The sequence below is a fragment of the Poecilia formosa genome, unplaced genomic scaffold (assembly GCF_000485575.1).
Source record: "Poecilia formosa unplaced genomic scaffold, Poecilia_formosa-5.1.2 Scaffold70, whole genome shotgun sequence".
Taxonomy (NCBI): Eukaryota; Metazoa; Chordata; class Actinopteri; order Cyprinodontiformes; family Poeciliidae; genus Poecilia; species Poecilia formosa.
Genome location: NW_006800009.1, coordinates 86,044 through 109,195, shown reverse-complemented (window position 1 = coordinate 109,195; position 23,152 = coordinate 86,044). Strand labels below are relative to the sequence as shown.

Genomic DNA, 23,152 nt, shown 5'->3' with positions numbered 1-23,152 from the left:
GATCCAAGGTCTTGGAGATTTTTTTTTGCTAGGTCAAAGGTTAAACTGTCCCTGTTGCTGCTCGTCAGATCATTTTTTTCAATAAGACAAAAGGAATCTGCATTCATAGCTCCTTGATGATCTGAACATGTGTGAATCGACATGTAGCACTAAATGATGCCTATTATATTAAGAACTCCTGAGTGTTGCTAATGCTACATATATGCTTTACAGCATGTTGTTAACCTGTAAAGCTCTGCCCTCTAGTTCTCCTCACTGACTACATAATGATGCAACAAAAGCAGAAGGTGTTTTTTGATAACTTTTTCTGAAACCTCTCTGTTGAGGCTCAAAAAGATTAGATTGATGTTTTTGCCTGGCACTGTCTGCCTGTATGATCCCCATGCAGTCCTACCACCCACTTGTTGACAGGATGTGAAATGAGGTCATGGGCTCATCACCATTCCTCGTGGTCTTTTTATTTTTGGTGTTTTTGTTTTTTTATTAATTCACAACCATATTCCTAATTGACTGTTTATTTAGGAATTATTTTCAAATTTTATGTAAAATATTATTAAAGTTAAAGTTTGTAGTAAATTTCATCACATAGAAAGAAAAAAAAATAAATAAATGCTTTAAAATTCTTGGGGCGGCTGTAGGGAGTTCAGTGTCTGATGTAAGGGGAGTTATAGCACCCCCTAGCGGCGCCCTGGAGCTGTGACTGCTACCCACAAATAATTGATGTTGGAATGTTTATTCTTAATAAAATTTCATGACTGGACGTATTGTACATGTATCATCATATCCTGGTACCGAATGCTTGTGAAGGCAGTCCGCATGCTTGATGGTTGACTCTATACCCAGGCGGCCATGGAAATTATTGGAACATCTGGATTCAATGATTTGGAAAGAGTGAGAACAGTTTTTGCATTACAGGTAAATCTTAAAAAAATAAACGAATAGCGTGAAAAAGATTATATATTTTTTGTTACTCATTTCACAAAGTGAAACTTATATATTTAGTGTCATTACATATAGAGTGAAATATTTTAAACCTTTACTTCTTGTCATTTTATAGTGGCTTATTGCAAGTAAATCCAAAACATTAGTGTCTCTGAAAATTACAAAAGGCATTAATTTTCTTCATGATACTCAAATTTTTACATGAATGTATGTATTAAGGCCAAGAATGATCCCACATTTTGGCAGTTTTACATTTTAGAAATCACTTTGGGATAGTTGGAGGGTAACAATGCTATAAAAATATTATCAGCTGGTTAATTGAAGAAAAATCATGTTACTCAAATTGAATTATTAAATTTAGATGATCCTGGCGTTCAGCCAACTTAAGCAAATTTTCACATCGATTGCAGCTTTTATGTAATATTTCTTCTTTTATGATACACAAAGAAAAAATTTTGACAAAACAAAAGAGTAAAATGACAAATACAAGTATACTAAAATATGACTTTCTAGAGCAGTAAATGCAACCTGTTCTATTGATAGTGTGCCCTGACAAATGTAATATGTAGCTATGTTTTTTTGACAGTTTTTTTTTTTTTTGTCATATTTTAGTAAGTTGAAATGTATGCTGTTTGTGAGCTTGAAATTAAATAAATTAGGTAAATCGTTTGCTGGTAGTAATAAGTCAGGTTGTTCAGAAAAGAGTCACCTCTTCAGTAGCTAATCTAGCTAAGCCTTTGGCATGGACAGTACCTCAATAAATAGGTTACTAATCTCAGGGTGCCGGTTGCCATCTTTGGCATGATAATGACATGGTAATGACCAGTCAGCAGCTATTCCGGTTCCTGCAGCCAACAGCTGCTTATTACCCAATGCTAGCTTATCAGTATCATTGGCTAGATCAGTAGCTGTCTATAGAAATAATGTAGCATGTGCCAGCATCTCATGAGTTTTAATTTTGTCCAGTAGCCCATATAATGACAATTATAGTAATTCCCTCCATTGAATACTTGCATAGTGATGGATCTCAGTCATCAATCATTGCACATAGCTCAGGTTTGCATGTCTCCTTGTATTGAACTCACTTTCTTCCCATTATAGCCAGCAGTTTATTAAGTTTTCTTTCCTCTTACACCGTCACCAGAGTGTCCAGCTTCATGCTGACCACATGGCCGATCCTCCAGATCAGCTTATACAACTTGGGTGTGTCTTTCTTTGCTATGCTGTTCCCCCTGCACACCACAGTGTAGAAGAGGGCATTGACTACTGCAGACTGGTAGAATATCCACAGGAGTTTTTTGCAGATGTTCCATAGCAGCCTCCTCAGGAGGTACAGTCTTCTTTGGGCCTTTCTATACAGGTAATATGTGTTGTGTGTCAAGTTCAGTGAATGTGACATAACTCAGAGTGATTACAGAAGTCTAAGGTTTGTAAGATGAAGAAGAGTAAGGGGAGCTCGGTTCCCCACGGTGCTCCTGTGCTGCTGATCAAAGTGTCGGACTTGATTTCGTTCACCCTGAGGTGCTCCGGTCTGTCGGTGAGGTAGATGAAGATCCGAGTCACCAAGCAGGAGTTCCCATGGATCCTGGTCAGTTTTTGCTGCAGCAGAGAGGATCTGGATTTGGTTTGAAGTGTAAAAAGTGTTCAGATACGTTTTATCTATAGTTTATAAGCTTTATACCATATCAAAATTCTGTCAAAACCACAAGACATATTGTAGATTTTTATGTTTTCTGAGTCCAATTCAGTCCACGTATTTCCCTTGCTTTTGTTTCCTTTCTTGTCAAAATGAGTTGAAGAGGTCTAACTTTAGACTTTTGATACATTTCCAAAAAAGAAATGTGGACACATTTTTATCCTATATATCTATGACCAATTTAAACATCATTTTGATTAACTTACACGCAACAGTACTCATTATTTATTGCTATTCTTTTTTCAATTTATAATTCACAGCTCTGCCAATGACCTGGCAGGAACCCAATACATTTTGGCAACTTGACATGAAGATGACTTGCTAAATTTCAAAACAAGCATGGTTGTTTGTCGATCACAGGCCAATCCAGGTATTTAAAAACAAAAACAAAAAAAATCATCCAATGCATTTTTCATACACAACTGTCCTTAGACAATTCAAAGTATGGTCTGAAAATAAGAAATATCCAATGAGTGGCAGGTGTGTTAACAAAAACACTCCATTGCTGTCAGATTTCAGAGGAGAACAAGCAGACTGAACAAGGTATGTGGGCCATTTCTGGACACATAACATGTCGAGCCTTAAAGTGGATGGGCTACAGAGGCAGAAGACCACGCTGGGTGTGTCTGATGTCAGCTAAGACCAGGTCATTGATTGGAAATTGAACTGTAATTGGTTGGCAAAATGTTGTCTAGCAGGAAGAGTCAATTCAGTTTGCATAATCTTGGTAGTATGGTGAGAACTTGGAGCAAACAACATGACATCATGGATCTATACTTCTTTGTTTCAGTGGTTCAGGGTGACAGTGGTGAACGTGAACATGAAGCTGTCAGTGGGTTCACTGTGATGCAAAGGCCTTCGCAGTAAGCAGAGCTCAACCCAATAGAGGAGAACTGGAGATTCATGTGCAACCAACAAATCTGCAGTGAGGAAATGGACCAAAATCTATACCGCAAAGAATTAAGGTAGTTCTGAAGACAAAAGGCGTTCTGACCCTCTACTACAGCAGATGCTGCCAGTGAGTGTACGTCAGATGAAACCAACTTACTGAAATACTGTAAAAAAAAAAAAAAAATCTGAAGGTGAGCGTGTATATATGTTATGTCCCAGCTGGAAGCCTGGCACCAGCCCTCTCTTTGAAGTCGTTTTTCATCCAGCTGCCGTAGTGCAGAGGGACGCAACAGGGTAGGGGAGGTGTAGAGGGTGGGATGGATATCAGCTTGAAAGATTGCCGCACTGTGAAAAGAGACAAATTTTGATGTCACACAGAGCTCTAATAGCCAACATTTGGTTGTTTGGACTGCTTACATTATTTAGGAGGTGCGGTGACTGTTTGTGCAGCGGTGGGATCCGACGCAGGCAGAGAAACTTCATAAATAAGCCACAGGAACAGACAGTTGAAGAACCTGCTTCTGCATGTATGGTCTGGTGGATTCAACAGCAGCTCGGGTAACTGCAGTGGGTGTTGATTCATCACTCACACAAGGCCCATCTTGGTGATAATTATCTTTGTCAAATTAATTACAAGAGTAAGTGTCAGCATGACAATGCCAATAAATTGCACTCAGATGACCTTGATTAATCAACAGAATGAGCTTTTGGGCAAATGCCGGGTGCATATGGATGCTCCCCTCGTAGGAAATGTCGCCTTTAATGCTCATCGATTTTCATGCTCATATCTATAATTCTTTCTTCCTGACTTCACCGCTTTCTATTCCAATCGTATTTAACAAAAAAAGTTTTAAAAGCAAAGATGTCCATCTACAGTGCATGTTTTCTACCATGTGTAATGATTAGTTTTTGAACATTTGATCAATTCTGTTACGTTTTTACCATTAAGTGTTTTATTCTGATAACAGATATTCATGTACCTTTCACAATGAATGGCAATAGCTTAAACAATTATCTTCCTTTCTTTTTCTTCAGAGCAAGAGGTGAATTGTCAAGCAATATACAGCAGAAACTGTATTTTCTAAATTGGTTATTTTTGTTAAGTGGCAGTAAGGATGCTAGCCTTAAAGTATGTTTCTCCTAAATACAAATAATATGGACAATGATTTTATGGAAAACACCAAATCCACGTTGACTGAACATGTAAATAAAGTAAAAGCACTTCTGGCCTCTTTCTTTCTAGAGTTCTTCTGTGCTGTCCATGAAAGAAGGGCTTACTGGGTAGGAAGTCATATAACCATAAAAAACAAAAAAAAAAAACAAACAAAAAAACACTATTCAAAGTGCTAGAAAAACTAGATAAGTTCTTACACATTAGGCCACACTACACAAAAAGAGGAAACCACAATCAGCATGTGTCTTTAATTACAACCATTGTTCAAAAATCAGTACTATTTTAGACATTATTCATGTTTACAAAGTGTGGTGGGAGTACAATGACACTCCAGACTTGAGACATGCTGATAGCAGGTACTGACCACCTCAGTAGCTTAGAGGGTAACACAATCTCGGAGGAGGAGAGCACCTCCAGCACGCATGGAGGGAATTCATTGTTTCATAATGAATCCATATACTGTCATGTCCATATCTTTCATTCATTAATTTTTCATGTAACACCCTGTTCTGCTGCTATTTTGCCATCCGGAGCACATAATGCTGGCTGCATTGTTCCCCCACCCCCTCCGTGCCTCTGTTACACCACTCTGTAATATCCCATATCTGACTTAAAAAACTTGCATAAATTATAAATGTTTACAATTTTGCAATAATGATTCAGTTTATTTGCAAAAAACCTTACATTTAATAGATGTTTGTAGGAAGTATGCATTTTAGTTATTCACATATTCCAAATCTCTTTCATTCTCAATATTACCCATTGCATACTGAAAGAAAAACTAACATATATGTGTTTCATCTTTCAAAACTTAAATGATATAAAATCGTAGTTTGAACATTTTGTTCAATTTTTGTCGTTCCAAATACTTGTTTGGAATTTGCCGAGTTAACGCTGGACTGAAATGTCTAAACATTTTGGTTTGACAAAGTAGCTGTTTGTGGTGGATTGTGTTTCACTTAGACATCTTCTCTTCTGTTCAGTTAAGTGTACGTTCTCCATTTAATAGCCTCACTTAGCATGTCACTGTCGTAAATATCTCTGCTGTGTGGTAATTACATTAGCATGGCTTTTGTTTATCAAATTAGCAGCCTATATAAAGAGATAGGGGGTTGGTGTTAAGCTGCTGTTGATTGAATACGTCTGTCATGTATGCTCTGTACAGTTGTTTTTGTTCCGCATGGGTCATAAACAGCAAGGTCTCCTGCACTTGTAACATTAATAGAAATAAACAGTCACCTCATGTTGAGTTGTATTAGTGTTTGCTTTTTGTTGGTTTTACCTTGAACACTGCACCCTGATGCTGAAGTTGTATTTTCTCGCCGGCTCCTCAAGCCACCTCGGCTGAACCCGCATGTCTATTTCATGTCTGTCTTATTGCTGAGATCATTAGCTACGTTACATTTTCTCTAAATAACTGCTGTTGACATGGCTTCTATGCTTGCCAGGTACTGGCGCCTCCGGGTAGTCATTAAAAGCACATGCAGCGATTCAGTCTACACACACAGAAATGCACATTGCACATCGGACTGTTAAATGCTGCCTGCTCTGCTAGGATTGTAGTAAATATACTACGCTTATTACAAAGGCTCTTTCTTAGCAGTGTTTTGGTTTTTTTCTGTTTACTTCATGGTCAGTCACATCCATTTATTGGTGCAGTGTTTAATCATGCGTGCTGGTTCGTTTCTGTCAGTGAGCGATGTTTTCTCTGCCTATATTTGCTGTAAGTTTTTTTTTCTCCCATTTGATTGGAAATTACCATGGAAGCGTTATGAAATGACGCTACAATAACAAAGGCTAGAATCTGAGTTTTGTCTGCAAATAACCTCCATTTGACCCCATACAAATGACTCCTTTACTGCTTGAATTTATTATTCATTTCATCCTGCGTAATAATGAAACTACTCAATGATGAAGCTTTACTGGACAGGATGATTTTTCCATCTGTCCACATGATTAAAAAATTCAGTATCTTTTGTTTTTTTCTTATGTCCCTGTATAAATGTTTCTTTCATAACTTACTTCCATTGTTCTACCTTTTATTGATACTGAATTTATTAATATTCAGTATACATATGTTGTATATTAGCAGGTATCAACTTCCTTGTTACAAGCTAAGTGTATATGTTGTCTGCATTGGAACGTCAGCAGGCCGCCTCGAGAGTTTTTGTTTTGTTTCTTTTCTTGCCTTGTTATAATACAAGACAAGGAAAGGCATTGATCAATAAATGATACATTCACAAATAAAATGCCAGACTTTACAGAGATCATAGGATCACTTAATCAATCACAGTCTGTGAAGTTAAAACTGACTTCGCTACATCAAGACACATGCTGACAGCAAACAAAAAGTGCTTTGCTAGACAATTTTGTGAGATGTTGGTAGATCCCCAGAAACTCCTATCTTCAATTATTGAACACTCACTGAACTGACCACCCTCTGCACCACTCAAGATCCACACAGTGTGTTGCAGCCAATGAGATTTTGGTCAGAGTCATGCTCACCTCAGTTTCAAATCTTTCTCTAATTATTTGTTTGCTTATTAAATTCTTTGTTCGATCATTCCTCTGCCTGGTCTGCATTGTGGTTCCTTCTTTTAGCGGCTAATTGAGAAAAATCTTATCTTTCAAGCAAGATCATAGCTATGTGACTGGATAGTGAGGACTTAGATTTAGATTTGGTCAAAAATACACCAAGTTGTCCAAGAATATTTTTCCCTTTTTTGTCCTAACAAGCAAACAAGTGTTTTTTTTTTTTTTTGTTTTTGTTTTTTCTGCTGGCATTGGACTCATTAATTTGATATCTTTTAAAACTGGATGAGAAAAATGGAAAGGTGTGGCAGGAGGTTATGTTTTGCAATAAACTGAAATCCTGAGTTCATCCTTAGTTCACACATAGCTAGAACAAATGACAGATTTTAGAAAAGAAAAAAAAACTGTAGGTAATTTCCAATCCCTTTGTTAAGTGATATTCCTTTTTCATAATTTTACTATCCTGTCTTTTTTGTTTTCCTGGATTCAGAAGCTTTGTGCAATGGATTTATGATTTTCATTTCAAACATGTTCAGGAAACATGCAATTTTATTAAAAACTGAAGTGTCACCTTTGCAGGCGACCCTTCAGAGGTTCTTTACAGGTGATGTTTGTTTCAATAATTTCTGATTCTCACACAAGAGAAACTGATCTTGTGGGGCAAATAAATTATGCAAGCATGCTTTTGTTTTTGCCTTGTTTTGATTTTTCACACTAATTGTTGCTCTTATTGTGAAATAATTCTGGGCCTCTTTTGGTGTGAATTTATTTCAGTCTATTTTAGAGAAGTGAATAGAAGCTGGGGCCTAATTAATAAAGCTTAAATGTAGTGAGCATATTTGTTTATACAAAAGAGATGACTTCCGTGACCCTGTGGGTTTTTGTGTGTGGTTGTCACGCGCTGCGCCATAGGTTAAAAAGGAATTAGCTTCTGGTATTCTGTGCCCTTCCTGCTTCTCTGTCAGCAGTTCAAGCCGCAAGTCCAGATAAAACATCGAAGACAAGCAATGACAAGACAGGGCCATCCAGGGCCACTTAAAGCCAATAGTACAGGGCAGAATATAAGGCCTTCCATCAGCTACAATGATATTAGCCTAATTGTAATGAAATAATCTAATTCAGGAGCCAGCTGGGCTCACCTCTGCAGATCACCAACATGTGAGCACACCAGTGGAGAGCAAGGGGAAAGAGTATGTTGTGGCAGCATTTTGTAGCATGGCACTTTGTAATAAAACTGCGTTGGTACTCTGTTATCTCAGAGAAATCTTGTCTCTCCTTTGGTGGGTTTTTACCACAAGAAAGAAGTAAGTCAGATATTTTGTGGTGGAATGTCAGATATCTCCATAATACACACTTCTATATATCTCTTTCAACTAACATAGAGTTAGTTTTACAAGACTCTGACATAGAGGAACATGTTTAGAGAAAGATTTGCATTTCCTGTAGTAAATTAGGTTTCCTCATCTACGACCAAATCTAATATGCGTTTTCTTACAGCGACATAAAAGTGTCCCATATCCTTAGCAGATTTATACTTTTTTTTTTTTTTACATCAACAAACAAAATTCTAATGCCAAAAAAAAAAATAATTTGAGTAAATATAAAATTCTGACTTGCTTTCTTCTGCAAAAATTGTTTTAACTAATCCACACAGGAGACCTGTTTGAGGTCATACCACAATGTCTCCTAAGCTCTCAGATCAGGACTTATGACTGGGTCATTCCAAAAGCTTCTATTGTTGTTGTTGTATTGTTTTTCTTGAGTGATACGTAGATGGAGACATACTGCAGTCCTGAAGGAGGGAAGCAGCCACTGAAATGCACACTAAAACCTTCCTCTTTGGTTGTCATTATGATGTTTTGTTTCGAGGGCTCACATCTTCCAAAAAAAATGAATTATATTTTTCTTAATATCTTGTGAATCATTCAGTCGTTTCCTGGCAAATGTGAATTGGGCCTTTGTGTTCATTTGAGTCAACAGTGGTTTGGGCCTTGGAACTCCCTCCTGAATGTCATTTTGCCCGGTTGCTTTCTTTTTGTTTAATCTTAAACACTAACTAGAAAGAGTCAAACACAAACCACCAGAGCTTCAGATGTTGCTCTGACTTCCCTTGTGTCTCCTGGATGAGGTACCCTTGTGGGTAAAAGCGCTCGTTAGTGATCTCTGAAGTGCCAAAGTCTTAGGAATGGCTTCGTAACACTTTCCAGACTGATGGATGTCTGATGTTTCTCTTATGTCCTTAAAAGTATTTTGATTGGGAAGTTTATTGTGTCTTGAGATATTTTATTGTACTTTACGTTGCCAGGCAGATCCTTTTCAAAACGTTTCTTGATTCTTTGATTAGACCTGTGTGTGGCTACTAAAATTTATTTAACTCAGCTTTTGTGGTTAATTCCAGTAATTAATATAGAGATTTAAAAAGGCGAGAGGCGGGGTACATCCTGGACAGGTCTCGCCCGGAACGTTAGCTGGAGATAGGCACCAGCACCCCTCCCGACCCCACTGAGGGACAAGGGTGTTCAGAAAATGGATGGATGGATGGATTTAAAAAGGCAAGTAATTACTTTTTTTCACATAGGGACCAGATAAGTTAAGATAGTATTTTTAACCAACTGAAATCATGATTTGAGAACTGCATTTTATTTTAATGTTATATGTCTGATATTGAATTTTTTTTTGTTTTTTCATGATGATCTGAAGTATTTAGTGTGGGTAATTAAGGAAAAACAAAATAAATCTAGAAGGATTCAAAAACTTTCTCACGGTGTTACATATTTTCCACTTTTCCATACCGGACACTTAAGTATTTATGTCTATGACTGGATAATCTTCATCCTAGAGAAGAGAACTTGAGGATTTCAGAGTTAATGTAGACCTGTGAGCTACATTACATCTCCAGACTTGAGTCAAACTTGAGTTCCTGGACTTGAGCATAATAAACAGTTCTTTTGTCATGTAAATAGGAGTAAAAGTAAGCAATTAAATGTGGCCCTCTGGAGGAAATGATTAATTGCTATCCACTCTAAGGTACCATATTGTTATCAATGAAAATACGCACAGCAGTCAAGGGCTCTCTGTGAGAGTTCTTAAAAGTATGTTGCTCAAAAGAAATTAACAGCAGCTTCTAAGTTTGGATTTTTTTTTATGTTACTATTGAGCAGACATTTTCAATTTAGGTCACAGACTTAAAGTTTGACAGGGATGCACAAATTCCTCTATTACAGGGTGAGTTTAGGATATTTGTTGATCTTAATGATTAATGACATTTTTAGCTTTGTATTAATGACAACATGGTTATCCTTTAAAGTTAAACTGGTGAAATATAACTTGACCCATGGCAGTTTATTCTATATTATTCTTTACAAAAAAAAAAAAAAAAAAAGTTTGGGGTTCTTTAAAATAGGAGCAAGTCCTGTTTATTTTATTATGGAATTTGAAAATTTTAAAAGTATTAACAAATCTCTAGTTTGAGTGATCATAAGTGCAAACTAACATTTTTAATAGTGGACAAAGTATGAAGCCTTGTAAATGTAAAAATTAACATCATTAAAATAACTTATTATATATGTTAGAATGTGTTTTTGATAAGATAAATATGTTTAAGGCTCATGTATTAATTTCGACTTTAGGATATTGACTCGAATCCAAAGCAAGACTTGCAGCAATCCGACAGGCTGTCCAGACAGATTGGATCAGATATAAGTCTCTCTTCAGAGACTTGAGACTTGACAAAGACTTTAAAGAATTTGAAGATCGCTTGAAGTAAGAAAACATTTCTTGAGAAAATGTCCTCTTTACACTCATTTCTAAGCCTGCGATGTGTTAAATTAACATTGTTTTGCCTCTTACAAAAAATAAGGGATTTAAAATAGAGGATTTTTATGAGTCCTATTTTTTTCTGAAGGATCAAAAGGCTGTTTACTTTTTCAGAAAGCCCTGGCTACCATTTGGCAGATGAAATGAGGCCTTTACATCAAACAGTCTTATGTCACAAGCTGACATTTATCCCTGATTTTTATGGCTTTGTTTAAATGCGAGGTTTGTCTCAGTCCTGATCTGCTTCACTTTGTTTGATTTTGATGCTTTTTGAACTCGACCTGCCTTCATTCTTACCTGTTGTTTTGAAATGCTTCCGTTAAAAAATATAAAGAATTATGAATTACAGCATTATGTTAGATGAAGTACAGAATGAACAGGAGAAAAAGAATATGAGCATGTGTAACAAGGGGAATAATCTGGCATTAGTGACTGGCTAAGAGAAACCAAATCAGGATATGAAACAAGAGCCCTATCTGCACGGGATGAGCATTATCATGTAATAAATACATTACTCCGCAATGTCTGCTTTTTATGTGGCGTGCCTGCAAGGGATAACCAAAGACTGAGATTTTGCTGAAATTTACAGACATCTCCCAGATATGATGTTAACACGCAATTTCTTGTTGACTCGAGGAATGACATGAGTTCATGTTCCATAGCTTGGTGCTGTGTCACTGCTGGCTGTATAACACAAGGCTTCAAACAGAAGAAAATGGTTCTTAGCACAGTGCAATGCATGATGTGATTCGCCATTTGCATCTGATTTTGCTCCTTATGTTCAACCCGTTCATGTCAAAAAGGTTTTGCTGTGGGTCAAAAAGGGTTTCAATGCACTCCAATGCAGCCTCCATTCTTGGCTAAAGGCAAATAAAAATGCACCCAAGGAAACAAAAACTGCCTAATTGCGTTTTTGATCCTGCCCATTTCTGAGATTCACATTGGATCATTATTATCACAGGGGCTCAGAGTTCAGCAATAAGGCTAAAGTTTTATTCACTGTATTGTTTTAATCCTCCCGCCGTTTTAGCGTGACGCTCAGGAGGAGCGCGGAGAATGTCACGGTCGGACAGCAACTTGGAAGAAGCGCACACAGGGTCAATGTTACTCTGGCAGACTGTGCACAGAGTAAAACACTGGTAGGATCTAAACGAACTCATCTCTTAAGACTGAGAGAAGGTTAAGGTTGAATCGGACTGTAATTGAATCTAAATCACACTATGCGATTAAATTTAGACTGCATTAGAATAAATAGTACTGGTCTGAAATTAATTAGGGATTCAGATGGATGTGAATTTAGACGGGCAAGAGGACATGATTATTGACATGATTGTCTGTCTTCTGGTTCTTTATGTTTCTCTCTCATGCACTTATTCTCTGTCCATGCTATGACCAGCTTTTGCTTTCTAAACTTTCTAAAGAATTATCTGTTGAGAATGTAAAAAAAGAAAATTATTCAACAATAATATTTTTTTTTTACAAAATTTACAATAGATTATAGAGATGGAGAAATAATAGACTCATACGTACAGAAAACAAGGACTAGAAACAAAACCTGGATTAACAACAAAAAATTGTTACCTGACTGAGATTTAGATGAACACCATGCCCTCAAGTTTGTTTTCCTGGGATTCTGCTGAATAATGAAATGATACTGAATAATAAGGAGATGTTCTCCTTGACTCTCGATCTGGTTAACTTGACATTGTGCTGTTCACTGTTGACCCCAGTCGTTCACACAAAACAAAGACTCTGAGCTCTTGCCATAAACAAACCTGTTATTTAAAGACAAAATGCAGAAGATATTTCCTCAGATTAAAGTTAATTAAAAAATAAGGCTGGTGTTACAAAGTTAAAGCACTAGATCTTCTTTGTCAAGTCACCATTTAAGTGAAAGACTACTTATTCTAAAATTAGACATTATTTTGCAGCTTATTGAGTGATTGTACTTGTACCTCTTCATGTTATCTTTGATTTATTGGTATTGTCATATTTTGGTTGAATAGGTTTAACTCTTTTTCTAAGTTTGACTTTGAGTTGCCTCAGATTTTCCTGGAGTATAAGATAAACGAAATGCACTTAAAACTGAAGCAGTGACATGAACGTACACATTTTTATCTGAGTGCATATTTAGCCTCACAAGTATAGCAAAATGCATGCTAACGTGACAGAGGGTCTATGTTCAGTTGTGCTGTTTTGCATGTCATAAATGACTCCCAGCAGGTGCCAGCTTGCCTCACAGTCCTCTGAGGACTTCTCGAAAATTATTGGTTAATTGCCGCAAATGATAATACCACACAATGAAGGGAGCACCTAATCACATGCTTAACAATAAGGCACTAACCAAAAATGATTTGTCTCCTCTTCATCATTTGCAGAGGGTCATAAGCTAAATGCATCTTGATGTTTTTTGCATGGCTGGATTAGAAGGCCTGTTTTTTTGTTTGTTTGTTTGTTTGTTTTTTTCATTTGTGAGCACAAATTTTCTGGGCCTACACACAAACTCACTGTGTTCTTTACTGAGTACACCTTGATATTATAAGATTTGTCATTTATATTATTTAGGTGCTATGTGTGTCCTACCTTACTGCAGTGTTTGTTCACACAGTGAATCACAAGTCCAAGAAGCCCAGATGCTTGTTCACTGAATTATCTACCAAAACCAAAGATGTTTGTTTCATGCAGCTGAACCTAAAATGTGAGCTAGTCTTCTCTTAAATTAAAATGTAACATATATATATTATTTTATGTTTTGATACATTTTATTCATTGGTCTGAATGGAATAGTGGAATAAACTGACTAACTCTTTGGTTACCTAGCAACAGCCTTTTGAGTAACTTTTGGTTGCCTAGCAGCAACCTGTTGAATAACTGGCCCAGCAGCACTTTAAAGTTTACCTGATAGCTGCTTAAAAATAATAATAAAACAACAACGCAGAGAGTGAAAACTGCGGATGAAACGCAAAACGTTCACTCAGTTCGTAAAAGTTTTTGACATTAACAACAAAAAACTAATCAATAACTATTGATGTTAAAACATTTTTTTAGCTATACCATCCAGCCCTTAGAAATAACAAATATTCATTACATTGAAACAATCCAAAGAAAATGTGTTTTATGAACACACTGGTAAAACAGTGAAACAGCATGTAGTTTAAAACACATTTTCCCAGTTGATATATCTTGAGCTACTTCCAGTTTACTACACCCAGATTAACGTACACACTGTTAGAAAGGGAAGGAAACTCTATCTGTACAAAGCCTACAGCATGATGCCCTGGGAGCATTCCCATTGTGCTGGAAGGTCTCAGTGTGGCCTTTCAAGATGGGGTGAGATCTCTAACAGACAGATTATCTGGGGACAACAGGCAGCCTCTTCTTCCATTCACATTTTTGTAGGAGCAGGTGCAGGAAGTGAATGATGCAGCAGCATATAGAACCTGGCAATTGATGTACCCTTATGTCCTGGCACACAGGGGAATAGTTCCTCTCCGTGGAGTAAAAGAGAGGGCATTATGCTGTCTCCCATGAGACTGACAGGTCAGCTGGGACCAAAGCAATGCCATACATAACCTCTGGTTGTAGCCTGTGTTGCTAAAGGAGGAATTCCCCTTTTGGGAAATGTATTTGCTCGGGGGTGACAAAGCCTTTGTGGGTTGGTTCCTTGTTTTGCCCATGTTATGGAAAAGGTCCTTGCCCTTAACTCTGTGTAAGTTTTGAGCCACTCATACTGTTGCTGTGCAAGGCTGTTAAAAGAAGCCTTTAGAAAAATGTTTATTTTTTTCTAAAAAAAATACAATTCTTTCTAATTTTTTTTAAAAAAATTTCAGAAAAAAATACAATTTTTGTGTTTTTTTAAATGCTTGATTTTGTCTCAGGCTGCATTTTTGCTGCAGTTGGCTTTTTTATATTAAGATTTTATAAAAGTGCTTCTTTATGTCATGTTTTACTCACCATTGTATCGGCTCTAAAAATAGATGCCAACCTTCTGAAATCTGTGCCGTGCACCTGGTGATGCTGTGTTTCAGAGAGGATGTTGGTTAATACCTCAGTATTGACTGACAAACTGGTGACTGCCCAGCAACAAGCACATTCATTAAACAGTGGATATTAGGATCAACAGGATAACTGCACAGCCTTGTGTGAATCGATAGCTGTAGAGGTCATGACGGTGTATGAGCGTGGTATAAATGCGTGTGTGTGTGTGTGTGTGTGTGTGTGTGTGTGCGTGTTTATGTGTGAGTATCATCCAAAAAAAAACATTTCCTAACGCATCAATATCCTCTCACCTCTTTGTCTTTCACCTAGATGGTTTATAAGCCCTGGCTGTGTTCTCAGTACTTCCAGACCACCCAGATACACTGCAGCAATCGAATCCCCTGTGGCCAGTACTGCCTGGAGGTTCAGCAGCGCTGCCCCTTTGTCCTCCCTGACAATGATGATCTCATTCATGGAGGCAGCCCAAGTTTTGTATGCACAGGTAAAATTTACTTATCTCATAATATGTAATTCAGGTTTTTTTTTTGTCTGTTTTACCAATGTGTATATCTGTGTTTGTAAATTTAATGTTGTCTCAAAACATACAACTACACTCTTTATAATACACTTACATCTTGCTCTTGCTGTTTTTATGCAGCAGTTTGCCGAAGTACAAGCCTAATGTTAGCATGTTTTGCACAGTTAAGGTCAGAATAGTTACTTCCCCGGATGAAATCACAGAAAAAGCTCACTATTTCCTTGGAAATTACCATAATAAAACTTCTCATACTTGCATTGCCTCCAAAGAAACCAAGACTAAATCTTTACAATTCTGTATATGCTCTATGTATTTTATTGAAGTGTTTAATTGTAACTAGAAAACTGAAAAAAATGTGCAATAGTGTGGCCTCTCTGTGTAAATAGTGTTAAAACAAATGGCAACACACTTGCACTGAACTGACTGCAGACAAAACTTGCAGAATAAAATAGTTACTTTGCTTCAGACACAAAGAGTTTTTTAGCAGGTCACACAACACGGTCAGGCCTCAAGCTGCTGCAGCGAGCCTTTCTCCATCACTGTGAACCTCATTATAAAGAGTGAAAAAAGCTCAGATTCTAAGAGGAAATCAAGACACAATCAACAAAATAATTTACAGCTGGAATACAGTTTTCCAAGCCGGCCCTAAGAAAATAGATGCTACTGTTAAAAACTGGCCCTGCAAATCAAGGCTGCGTTTCACCAGGGATGAAGCTACACAGTCAGAGTACACACCAGCTACAGGTGTTTTACCAGAACTAATCATTTAAAAACACCATAATCTAAACCCTTGAGCTAAAACCTGGTGTCAGACTGGAACACCAAGTCTTTAAAACATTAACAGGATTCTTCCATTCAATTTTAGCACTATTTTAATATCGCACCAGATGAGCTAAGAGTCTTATTGTTGACAAATACCAGTATACAAAATTAGCGGTTTATAGCTGTAACAAACGTTTTCTTTATCGCCACACACACACACACACACACACACGCACCCACACACACACAAAGCCAGCTTTCACCCACCATGCAAAGCCATGTTACTGTAAAACTCTGCTCAGCGACATTGTGGGGTTCTATTTCATAGCTTATGCTGCCTCCTGGTGGTCATGTGGAGCAACACATTGGTGGCTGTTTTCAGATCCGATTTGTGAAAATACTGTAAGCATATTTGGCTGCATTTGGTGGTTTGAACATCAGTGTTTTGCTTTATCATGTTTTATTAAAATTAACAAAGTAAGGCTGAAATTCAGTGTTTTAAATCTATTTTAGCTGCCACCTTCCAATGATCACAAGCATTTTTTTTTCCCATGGAGAAAAATGCTTCCCCTCTCTATCACCCTGGATTTTGAGAGGATTTTCCAAGTTTTTCATTGGCCAAAAAAACAACCATAAAAAAATCTAGTCAATATCAGACTGTTATTTTGCAAAGGTTTTGACAAGCAGTACGCCAGGATGAAAATAAAACAATTAAGTCATTTTCTCCCTTATCTTCCCTAAAACATTCAGGGTTGCTGGAAGTATACCCATCAGGTGTTGACCCAAATGCAGAGTGCTGCGATGTGCGGTGGGATTCAAAAGTGGACAACCGTTCCAGAGGGACCCTAAAAAGAACTCACCCGCCATGCCAGCATCGTACCTCCCTCAGCTCCTCGGCAGCCTGCAGACTGTGTAACAGCCGGCTCAAACTCTGCCTGCTGGTCCTGGTCCTCCTACACACTGTTGCCAGCCTCACTGCATCCCACAATGCAACAGGATTGGGCCTCCCCACCTTCACGCCTCTGGAGGAGAGCCCCGCCAACGAGGAGTGATGGAGCAGCTGAGCGGATATGAGGTCGCAGCGCAGAAGGTGGAGGGGTGGGGAGGCTGGGGGGATTCCCTCGCCATGGCAACCAGCTTGGAAAAATACGACAACGGTTGATGCGAACGGCTGGAGCTGTGTGCCTGTAGACATACTGCAACACTTTATGAGAAACAAAAACACACGGGATACTTTGAGATGAGAGACTCTTAAATCAATCAAAACATAGAAGTGACTAAAGAAACAATCTCCCACAAACTAAGGGACTCAAGCTGTCCCTTTGGTAGAAAAAAAGGGACAATGCCACAACCTTTGTTGAGAGGGAAGGTCAGCTTCCTCGTGGCTGAGTTTCTCTACGCTTTTTTACACTGTGTTCCAATTATTGGTTTCCGTTGCACTGGCTGACTATGGAATAACATAATCATATTATTTCTCTAATGTTCATTATTCGTCTCTTTCGTGGTTCCCACATTCAGGAACAAAATGATTCCTCTAAGTAAGACAGAAAATGTGAAAAAAAAAAAAAATAGTTAGCAGCAAGTATGTGTGTGTGTGAGAGAGAGAGAGAGAGAGGAAGAGAGCGAAAGAGAGAGAATGAGCGCATGTTGCTATGCCAAAAAGTCTACTTAAAAGGCTAATGGAGAGCCCCTCAGATTTTCTCTGCTCCTCCATGGGGGTTTGGTCATATTCCTGTTAGGATTTCCTTGGGTTTTAATGTGGTTCTGGCTTCCATTAAAATGTATTTGTTTAACTGAGGCTTACAGGCCTTCTTCTAACTTAGTTTTGTGAGACAATATTCACCAGATAACACAATTTAGTCTCAAAATACTTTTTTTGTTTTCCTTTAAAAGCAAACACTGGGCTCAGGAAAGTTTTCTAATACTATTTAAAATGTGTCCTTAACCAACCATTGATTTTCTTATGATGACTTTAAAGACGCTTAATTTTCTCTAAACCTAAATGAGAGAAGTGAAATTTGACATTTCCTTATGGTGAAATCTCAAATGTTACTTTGCAATTACAATCAGTTAAGTTTTATTATTATTATTATTATTATTATTATTATTATTATTATTATTATTATTATTATTATTATTATTTAAAATTCGGACACCTTTGTTTTTCTGTATCTATTATCTATTTTATTTTTCAAATGTGAGGTGGTGAACAAAATAGTTTCAGTTTGGTACACTTTATTTAACCCTTGCACTATCTTAAGAGATGAGGGACTTCAGACCCCACAAGTTTTTTTACGAGTTTTACTCTGTGCGTGGTTAGGCGGGGTCACACTGACTGCACAGACTGACTGCACATGAGCTTTTGCAAGTTTTTTCATTTTTTTTTTTTTTTTCATGTGGTTTTAAGAGTTAACTGTCTTACAGGACAACCCTTGACCCCTTGTTGTCTGAACATTACATTTGCAGTGCTCCTCCTGAGCATCGCACTAACACCTAAGACTATGATAGGGTTTAATTATAAATGCACACAGTGAGCCCTGCCCCAAACCCCAAATTAAAATAAATAAGAAATACTTGCTCTGAATTGAAACAGTGGATGTTCAGAAACAAAAAAAAATAAATAAAAATTTATTCATGTCAGGCTTGGTTACCCCATTTAATCAACCCTAAAACTTAGCACTGTTGACGATTTTTGGTATTGGCAGTTGCCCAGGGTGGCATTTTGAAGGGGCACATCCATATAATAAAATTATTTGTGCTTGATCCGTCTCTGCCAAACACACAAAGTACTAGACCTGAACTTCTTAGAGATTTTAACCCCAAGCCCTATTTCATTTAAGGACAACATGATGACTGGATGTTATATTAATCACTTTGCAGAACTAGCAAATCACAACTCTCTTTCAGGTTTTTTAAATTATAATTTGGCTATCGGCCATTACGTATAGCCTTTGCTCATCTCTAAACACAAATGCAGTTTCAATCAGTTTACCTCAGCTAAGCTGGTGCCTGGAGGCTCTGCAAGAAGAGGCCACTTGTATTGTCAGAACCACATTTAATCCCAAATCACATCCGGTAGCATGCCCACTGTTTGTATTTCTTTACTTTAGGCATCACAGATTCCATTATGTAAAGGGCTTATTATGAAATACAGAACAAACATTGTCATTCATACAGTCAGACACATTTAAAAAGTCACTTGTTTTACTGTTTGCTTGCCGACAGAGAGGACGACGATGCCTCATTCTTATTTTCATGGAAACTTATTCAACTTCAGTGCAAAAGGCCTTTTTTTTTACTGCAATTGGAAATCAGGAGCAGAAACAAACGCAGAGAAAGGAACATGTCACTGTTAATGAACGCTCAAAGTCAGTTCAGTTTACTTATTTATTAAGCCTGGGATGTGTGAGCTTAGAAAGAAATGGTGTGACCTCAAGGGCTGACCTCTTTCCTTAGTTCTGTTTCTATTTTGTGTCTCTTTTGATTAACGTGGCTGGAAGATCAGGTATCTGCTAAAAGCGAGGAGATGTTGCTGGATACATTTATTTTCACATTTCAGCGTGTTTTATTATCCCAGAATCTGATGCCATCAGGTTACAACATTACATGGTGAATTTACTTCCATCTTTATTCCATCAATATATATTTATATACAGGCTTATCTTTACATTTGCTGCTCAGACCTTGCACCATAGCACTCTTCACTATTCCTGTTTGCATGAAAAGCTCCCCATCCACCCATCCTGGTTTAAGTTGTCTACATTCAGTGACAAAAATGCTGCTATGCCAGGGGCCACAACTAGATGAGAGATATATTTATTTATTCTTTTATATTATCGCTGCTGCTGGAGGCCTACAGTACGAGAACTGTTAGATGTACAGGAAACAAAGATGGTTAAGCTCTGGGAGAATTTTTTATTTTTTTTTTACCCCTTAACTTGTGGGTAGAAGGGTGCTGCTGCTGCTATGTCTGTACCTCTGTATAGATTTTTATTTATATATTTTTTCAGTTTAGGTTTGTTAGTTATTCTTTTGCTCTGAGCTAATTGCAAAAATCTTCACATTGGGGTTGCTAGATGGATACTATTAAATAAAAAGCTGTTTTCAGACTGCAGGAATCTACAATACTATTAGGTTTTTCACTGCAGCCCTGCACTCGTATAAAATATTAATTTCAAACGTTACTTTTGACGGTATTGTCATACTCAGATTTCCCTTTTTTTCTTTGCTCTCCCCAGTCTGAAAAAAAAAATCTAAAAATCTTACAAAATTCAGTAAGTAAGATCGGAGGCCTGGGTAAAAGGAATATGCCATGGTTAACCCTGTTTTGAGTAACATGCTGCAAATTCACATCCTTATTTTCAAATCGGAAGAAAAGATTCTCACTTTTGTTTGTAGAATCACTCAGTTAGCAATGCATATGATGCATCACACAAACTTTATGTTGCCAACATTAAAAGTACCAGCAGGAGATCCAATTTAAGTGACTTGCGAGAACTGGCGGTTTTTGATACGGACAATATGACTTTCCACACAGATTGTCATTTTGACACGGCAGCAGAAACACAAAAAGTTGTGTGTGCAGCTCTGGAAAAAAAAAATGAGACCACTTAAAATGATCAATTTCTCTGATTTTACTTTTTTATAGCTGTATGTTTGAGTAAAATGACCATTGCTCTTTTATTATATGAACTACTGACAACATGTCTTTGAAATTTCAAGCAAAAGTGTAGTATTTTGCAGAAAATGAGAAATGGTCAAAATAATAATAAAAAAAAAAAACATGCAGTGCTTTCTGACCTCAATTAATGCGAAGAAAACAAGTTCATATTCATTTAGAAATAACAATCCCAATATTGCAACTCAAGAAGAGTTTCATTTGGTGGAATAACCAGCAGGTTTTCAATGAGGTTCAGTGCATTTTTTGTTTCCAGAACTGTATATACAATATTTATAAAACTTCTACATGTTGTATCTATACATAAAATAAAAGTGGGAAAGGTAATTTTTCTACAATAACTCCTCCATTGATAATTTCCTGACAATGAGGAAAGGGCCCCATCTGTGTTGTGCACTGCGTAAACACTATATGGCTGGACAATCACTGCTCACACAAAATGCCATGTTCGACAGGAGCAAAGGAACAGACTCTGCAACTCTCTCGACACCTAATATACAAATAAATAATAAACAAAGCTCCACCACGAACATACAAATACGATGGGACTCAAAATCATTGGAAAACAGCTGCCTGGTTTGATCCGTCTTGGTTACGTTTGAATGTTAGATTCAGAAATGAATGCAAACAACACGAAAGCATGGATCTGCCTGGCCTGGTACAGATACTGAAAGCGAGAGGAGGAAAGTGATCAGACAGGGCACCATTCTTGCAAGTGAGTTCACTTTTATCAGTTATGTTAACAGGCATGCTTTGAGATGCATCACAGTAGACATGGAAAGCATGTTTGTATTACGCATCTTCATCGTTGTTGCATGGATGTGAATGCCGTCTATAGGTTGTCCCCTTTAGCCCAGTCCTTTCATGCATAAACATCAACTATTTTCACTTGTACACGCACGAGTTCTTCAAATGAAGTTAATTGAATCATTCTTTGTTGGTCATAGAGGCATGCATGCAACAAATACTTCTTACTTTTAATGTATGTTTAATTCTGTCAAAGTTATATGGCTTTACACTTAAGGAAAACAGTGTAAGCTCATTTAAATCCAGTCTTCATCCATGGAAATGGTCTGTAGCAGCTGTAGGCTACGCTCTGTCATCTTCCATCACATATAAACTAAATTTCTGTGGTTTGTTCCTACATATTTAAACTATTATTGCCTGTTGCCCTCAGCTCCAGTGAACCCATTCAAACGAAGACAAATGTTTCACTTTCTCTGTCTTTACAGCAGTTCCTTTCTCTTTCCCGTGGATCTATGCAGAAGCTCATTTCCTTTTTTTTTTTTTTTTTGGGTTGTAACGGTGTTCCTTAGTATGCTGAACAATGTATGTCTCTCCTTGTCTTATTTAAGTTACTACCTTGTTACTTTTCTTCTTCTGTTTCTTTGATTTGATTTGAGCGTCTTAAATCACTGATGTTTGAAGACGGCGTGGCACAGTTAGACCAACAGATTTCACCCTCAGCACCGCAGCCTTTTTGTGAACGACTGCGGTTCTCTGGGTGTGTGAAGATAAAAAAGTTTATTATTCTAGAGCTGAAAAAGGTTCAAATGCATATAGAACTACCATTGCGATTATGATTATTATTACTATTATACTACCAGTATATTGTAATATTATAGATGCTTTAGTTCAAGTAACTTCTTTAATTTTTTTTACAAACAACTTTGAGATGAATGATTTATAAGAGTCTCACAGGTCATGATCTTTTTGAAAAGTATGAAAACTACTGCTACAATTACTAAAATTGTGTTCTAATGAAAATAAATACAAATATAATGATGCTGTTGTAACTTTGTTGTACTTCTGCATGGTGTGCCTCTAGACTGAGCCTCAAAAAAGTGTTCACAGTGCAAAAACACGTTACATCAGCAACACAAAACTGACATTAACATCTTCATAATCTGATAAAGTGAAACTTTTTTTTTTTGCAAACCTAGGAGGTTATAAAAATAAAAGTTTTAGATGAAGATCTTGCTGAAAATTAGTGCTGAATTTAGTTATATTCAACATTTCTCACTTCTATATCCATTATGCTGTAATTGGATTTTTTTTTCACTAAACTAAACAGAATTGAAGTGACGGCCACCTTGTAGGGCACATGTGTCAAACTCAAGGCCCGCGGGCCACATGTGGCCCGCC

At 37.3% G+C, this 23,152-nt stretch overlaps 1 protein-coding gene across 1 annotated transcript in view; it reads left to right on the top strand.

The window, feature by feature from the left end:
* Nucleotides 1–18,126, top strand: part of nalf1b (NALCN channel auxiliary factor 1b) — an 83,791-nt gene extending 65,665 nt beyond the window's left edge. The window contains exons 2-3 of the mRNA XM_007555355.2: nucleotides 15,360–15,531; nucleotides 17,080–18,126. Of these exons, the coding sequence (XP_007555417.1) occupies nucleotides 15,360–15,531; nucleotides 17,080–17,381 (474 nt within the window). The 3' untranslated portion in view covers nucleotides 17,382–18,126. The remainder of the gene's footprint in view (nucleotides 1–15,359; nucleotides 15,532–17,079) is intronic.
* Nucleotides 18,127–23,152: the final 5,026 nt, after the last annotated feature.